This window comes from Octodon degus, unplaced genomic scaffold (genome assembly GCF_000260255.1).
Source record: "Octodon degus isolate 3935 unplaced genomic scaffold, OctDeg1.0 scaffold00104, whole genome shotgun sequence".
In the NCBI taxonomy this organism is placed as follows: Eukaryota; Metazoa; Chordata; class Mammalia; order Rodentia; family Octodontidae; genus Octodon; species Octodon degus.
Genome location: NW_004524680.1, coordinates 2,253,493 through 2,260,169, shown reverse-complemented (window position 1 = coordinate 2,260,169; position 6,677 = coordinate 2,253,493). Strand labels below are relative to the sequence as shown.

Below are 6,677 nucleotides of genomic sequence, written 5' to 3'. Positions count from 1 at the left end.
TTGGTGACATACATAGTGTAATATAAAGAGGAAAGTCCATTTAAGGGTTGCCAATTCAAGCACGTGTTGTTAGGTAAGAAGGATTCCACACCAGAAGGCAGTGTCTAAATATTTGAAAGAAAAAAAATATTTGAAAGAGTCAGCTCTATATTCCTTATTTGCTATTTTCTGATGAAAAAGAAAATATGTTTTGGTCAACTAGAATGAGGGGATGTAGGAATAGTAAATAGAGACAGATTATCAAGAAGCAATACATCGTTAGTTTTCCTTTACCATACACAGTATCATATTCCACTTTAGTGTTTAGTATAATCAGGGATTTTAATCACTAATATAATTTGCTTACTAATTTTCTACATATTTTGCCTTTATAAACAAACCTGGTTCATCAGAGTAGTTGACTGAAACAATGGCATAAACTAACCAGTGTTAATGCTTTAGAAGGTATTGTTGAGAATCTTTTTTTTGTGTGTGTATTCTTCAGGGAAGGGTCTACAGGGTGTTTAGGGTCTCACTACTAGATCGGACTCGTAGTAATCTGCCTGTTTTTAGCTTCCCAAGAGCTGGGATTACAGCAGCGTGCCACCACATCCAGTCTCAATTGCGTCTCAGTGCACCATGGGTGTGGGGTGGGGCTGGCTTGGCAGACCTGGGGATTAACCCCTAACCCCTGTGCCTGCTTTAAGGCACTTTAATCCACTGAGCTATTTGGCCTGTTCTTCTAGAGAATCTTCTTAAACACTTTTTAAAAAAAATTTAATTTATTTTGTTTTTTTACTCTATTTAGTACAGGGTCTCATTGCACAGATCAGACTTGTAGAGATCCTCCTGTTTTCAGCCTCCCAAGTGCTGGGATTACAGGTGTGTGCCACCCACCCAGTCTGAATAGCCATTTTAGCGCACCCTATGGGCGGGGCCAGTACAACACATAGGAGGTGGGGGGATCGAACCTTGTCCTTGTGTCTGCCTAAGCAGGTGTTTTAATTTGCTGAGCTATCTGGCTAGCCCACATTAAACATTTTCATTGGATTTTGTTTATTAAATGAATGGGGTCAGTTTTCCTTAACTCTCTTGGCCTCAGAATGCTTCCAGCTATCTACCAAGATCATGGCTTGCCTCCAGAATATATTTAAAAATAGTACCCAAAACATACTTAAATTGTTCCAACTTTTAAACTTCCCTGAGTATTTGTTGACAGAAAGCAATTTTAATGACTTTTCTTTACTGTTCTCCTTTATACTTTCAGCACAACATATCACATTTTCTTCCTTTTTTTTTCCTTTTTGTTGATTTGTGAGTTGTTTCTGTTGCTTTAAAGGCACTATGTGAGTTATAAAGCAATGTTTGTTGCTTACTATCCTAAGAGGATCATTTGGAAATTGAATTTGTATTTGGTACAAGGTTTCACATTGCAGCTCGGACTCTTAGTATAATGATGCTCCTGTATTCATCTCCCCCAGTGCTGGGATTACAGGCACCCTTGCTACCATGCCTCGACTTGGAGCTGGCTCAGTATGCCTAGGAGCGGGGCTGCATAGCGTGTGGTGCCAGGGATCGAACCCCAGTCCCTGCACTTGCCTAAGCAGGTGCTTAGTCTACTGAACTATCTCGCTTTTGGAAATTGAATTTAAATGGTACTATTCCAAGAAAATATTGTAGTTTTATTATGTTTGAGACTATAAGAAAAGAAACTTTAAGGTTCAAAAAAATCAAAGCCTGTTCTTTATTAAAACAGCAAGATAAGTAAGAAAGGCAGATTTTTTTAAAATGAACTCTTTTAGGGGCCAAGGAGATAGCTCATCAGCATAAAAATCAACTCTTTTGAATGCACATCGTTCTTTTTAATAGATAATAGAAGTTTCAAATTTTATCAACTGATAGCAGAATCAATCATTTAAGTACAGAAAGGAATTTCTTTCTATGTTGTTGTGTTTTCTTATCAGGAACGGACAATTGAACGATTAAAGGAACAGAGGGACAGAGATGAGCGAGAGAAGCAAGAAGAAATTGATAACTATAAAAAAGATCTTAAAGACTTGAAAGAAAAAGTCAGCGTATTACAAGGAGATCTCTCAGAAAAAGAGGTTAATAGTGCCAAAGTGAAATTAGTTGGTTTGCTAATTACATGTATATATTGTGGCTGTTTGCATAATGATTTTTAAAAAATTGAATGATTTTCTTGATGCCTTGCAGTAGATTTTGGTGAATACATTAAGATAAGCATGTCCTGCCTATAGCTTGCAGACTGTATACAGCCCTAGAGAGCTAGTAATGGGGCCCAGGAAGGTCATAAACTTTTAACATGATTGTATGAGTTTCACTTTTTTTTTTAACTTGATTATGCTCAAGCATAGAATGCTTAAGTGACAACAGAAATGTGTGTGCCCTGGTAGGGACAGTGAAGTGCTAAGTCTGCCTCCTACAATCACCACACATAATCAGTAAAATCAAAACAGGCATGTCTGAGATATTAAATACACTGTGGGACTTCTTGAGTAAAATGTAGTGTTTGCTGGTAATAGTAATTCAATTTTGCTGTTTTCTCGTGAAGGTAGGTGTTTATTGATATTAAGCAGACACTGTTTTGTGTTGGTTTCTTACTTGTTAATGGCACTTTTGTAGCTCCAAAAATACTGGTGCCTAGTAACATTTGGCGAAATACTGTGCTGTTGGTTAGAAAAGTGGCATATAAAAGAAGTACACAAAGGAGGAAAACAGTTTTATAATAATTAGGTTTTACAACATTTATTTGTTTACTTACTTATTTGGTACACTACTTATTTGGTAGGGATCCTCTTGTCTCAGCCTCCCCAGCTGTGGGATTACAGATGTGTGCCACCAAACCCAGTTTCAGTGGGTGGATTAGTAGAGGGGCAGGCATGTACCTGCCAGGGATCGAACCTGGGTCCTTGCACTTGCTAGGCAGGAGCTTAGACTGCTGAGCTATGTCTCTAGCCCTGCAACTTTTTTTTTTTAGTACAGGGTCTCACTATGTAGATCATACTTGTGATTCTCCTGTTTTTAGCCTCCCAGGCTCTGGGATTACAGGCACACACCCATACCCTGTCTCAATGGCTGTCTCATTGTACCCCGGGGGCTGGACCAGCACGGCAAGCTGGGGATCGAATCCCCAGCCCCTTTAATCCGCTGAGCTATCTGGCCAGCCCTCAGCCCTGCAACTATTAATTTGATGACTACTTTTACATTGCTTTTGAAGATTCCTGTTAATGAGGTCTAAAGAGTAGAAAAGTCTAATGCCAGCAAGATGTGGTGGTGCACATCTGTAATCCCAGTGTCCTGAGAGACTGAGGCAAGAGGATTGCAGTACAAGCCCAGCTGAGGCAATTTAACATCTTTGTGAGAGTGGATATAGTTCAAAGTAAAGGCCCTGATTCAGTTCCCAGTATTGTCACAAACACACATGTGTGTGTTTGCACACACATGGCCCATTAATGATAGGAACCTTAGTGCCTTTCTCTGGATTTTCTTTCTGAACTCTAGGAAATTTTATTGAAATAAGTTCCTAATAGAATTTTTCTTCTAATAAGGGAAAAAATGTTTTCTGTTTAATTTAGTGTAGGTTTGTGTCTGACTACTTATAAAGCTTAATCTGCTTCTCTGAAAATACACATGTATGGTTAGAACTGTGGTGCTAGAATCAATGTTATTTTAATTTGTACTTCAAAGCTAGTACTACTTTATAGTTTATGAATATTCTTGAAATGCAAAGAAACTACAAGTCTGCATGATAATAAATTTGAAAATACAAATCTATTTAATATTTATTCTAAATGTGTCGTGTTCTTTTAGGCTTCCCTGTTGGATCTGAAGGAGCATGCTTCTTCCCTGGCTTCCTCAGGACTGAAAAAGGACTCCCGGCTTAAGACACTAGAGATTGCTCTGGAGCAGAAGAAGGAAGAATGTTTGAAAATGGAATCACAGTTGAAAAAGGTTCAGGAAAATTTTTTTATTTGGCTTTAAATAAGAACACAGCAGATGTCTCTAGAGTAGTTTGTTGTTTGAGAGAGTATCTTGCTATGTAGTGTAGGCTAGCCTTAAAATGCCAGTCCTCCTGCCTCAGCCTCAGCCTCCTGCCTACTGATAGTATGTGCACTGCCATGGGAAGCTGTAATGTGGTTATATGGAGTAACTTATCAATAGTTATTGACTAGAGTTACCATTTATACCTTAGCATTCATACTGTCTTTTATTCAATAGAATTCCCAGTCTCTTGGAAAATTTACAGATTAGAGGAAGAGTGAAATACATATTGTATATGGCCGGCCAGATAGCTCAGCGGACTAAAGCGCCTGCTTAGACAGAGCGCAGCTGCCAGCTGGGGTTCCATCCCCAGCCTGCCGTGGCAGCCCCACCCCCAGGGTGCATTAAGATGCTGATTGAGACCAGGCGTGGTGGCGCACACCTATAATCCCAGCTCTTGGGAGGCTGAACACAGGCAGATCACTAGGAGTCTAATCTATGTAGTGAGATCCTGTAGACCTTGTACTAAAAAAAAAAGAAAAAGAAAAAAGAAATACACATTTGGATGAAGTGTGAGCCACAATGTAAAAAAAATCTCTATCTAGTATTTTTCTTTTCGTAAAATCAGACTTCCTGAAAGGAGATTATAGCAGCAGTGACAATTACTGATACTGGTAATAGGCATAATGTGGGTATTTACTGTCTGTCTCTTTACTTTGTATTCAACAAGTATTTATATAGCAATTTATAGTTTTCTGAGTATTTTGGAAAGTCTTTATCTCAAAATTATCAACTATTGATAAGTATCAACTCTTGATAATTGAACTGGGACTTTGAAAGCTGTGCTATCTGGGTCCCGTCATATACTTTCTGATGTGTAAGAGCTACATCCTTGTCTTGAAACTTCCAGTTCTGTTCTTTCCATGTATTATCATCTGTTTAGAGAATGCCAAAAAATAAAGTGGTGTTCTAAAGCTAAGGAAAAGATCAGTATCCTAGTTGCCTTGAGATTGAGAATTCCAGATAAAAGCGCTTCAGATTTTATAATTTCTTTTGATTTATTCTTTAGAAAGGATTAATTTTCTATTTAATATGTATATTAAATCTCATCACTTCTTTAAAATTTATGCAGAATCTCAGAACCCTGCTTTAAAGGCCATGCTTATTAAATAGATTTTCACCAGACTAGACCTGAGATAGAATAAAGTATTAAAGGACTTAATCCGAAAGTGTTGCTGTTGCTTCCATGAAGCCCTTCTTTTGTCATTGTGTTTTGCCTCATTTTTCTTCAGTATACTTGTTACTCCTTTAATGTTTTTTAAAAATCATTTTAAGATACTAAATATATTTTAATGTTTAAGACCCACATCTTAGTTTTTCCTTTCTCATTTTACATATATTAGATTTTGAAAATGATTACTTGTACGCAGATACGATTATTGATGTTATTCTGTAATTGTTTATGTTTTAATGTTACAAATTTGAGGTGCAAAAAATCACAGTCTTTGTCTTCAGTGTATGTATACTTCGTAGTATAAAAGGTGGTCAGTTTCTGTAGAGCAATTCCTAAGGATTGCAAGCTTAGCCTTTCATTAAAGTATTTTAAGGAGGTTTCTCAATTGTTAGGTCACATTTTCCTGTCTAGAGATGGCATTTTATAAAGGCAACATAATTATTTAAGTTACAGTTTTGCTTCTGAGTGGTTTTGACTTTCTGATATTTCTAAAAGCAAAGTGTATAGATTGTGTATTTTCAAGGCACAAGTTAATGGACAATTAGTAGTTAAAGGATAGAAAAACAGAAAGGAGAATGAAGTCCTGAAATTAAACACCTCTAAAAAATACCATCTTAGCCAGGTATGATGGTGCATGCCTGTAATCCTAGCACTGGAAAGGCTGTGGCAAGAGGATCATTGTGAGTTCGAGACCAGACTAGGCTGCAAAGTGGGCCCAAGGCCAGTTTGAATTGCATAGCAAGACCCTGTCTCAAAAAAAGAGAAAAAAGAAAAAAATGAAGTAACCGTACTTACCTCCCCCTAAAAGTATTTGTATCTATACATATACATATATGTCTTTCCTATTGATGATGTAGCATGTTTCATATTGAGGTAAAACAGGCTTACATCAATTTAAATGTGATATTCAACTATTTTGAAATTTGTTTTAGAGGATTGTTTATAGCAGTGACATCAAAAATACCTCTTTTTTAGCTTCATCTTATTTTTATAAAGTTGCACAGATCTTTAATGGCTTAATATTTTTAAAATTTCTTGTTAGAACCTAAATGAACTCACCGAAAGTAGTTGTATACTTGTCTGCTATAGAATTTGCTCCCGGTTCTGCAAAAAAAAAAAAAAACCCAAACAAACGACCAGGAAAAGAATTTCAGTTGGGAGTTGTATATTCAGTGAAAATATCCTTCAAAAACAAGGGAGAAATAGAATTTGCTGATAGGGCCTGTGCGATAGCTCAGCAGTGATAGCTCAGTGGTCTAAAGCACCGGCTTAGGCAAGCTTAGGCAAAGTGCAGGGACCCTGGTTCTATCCCTGGTACCACATACCGCACCAGCCCTGTCCCCAGAGTGGGTTGAGCTGGCCACAAAAGAGAGAGAGAAAGAGAGAGAATTTGCTGACACAATTGTAAGAAAGAGTTTATATTATAATATCTTTTGACATTCTTTCTAATTTTATTTATTTA

The 6,677-nt window shown here is 37.3% G+C and overlaps 1 protein-coding gene across 1 annotated transcript in view; it reads left to right on the top strand.

Moving 5' to 3' along the window:
* Erc1 (ELKS/RAB6-interacting/CAST family member 1) overlaps positions 1-6,677 on the top strand; it is a 561,464-nt gene that overhangs the window by 252,775 nt on the left and 302,012 nt on the right. The window contains exons 9-10 of the mRNA XM_004638944.3: positions 1,944-2,084; positions 3,811-3,951. Coding sequence (XP_004639001.1) covers positions 1,944-2,084; positions 3,811-3,951 — 282 coding nt within the window. The remainder of the gene's footprint in view (positions 1-1,943; positions 2,085-3,810; positions 3,952-6,677) is intronic.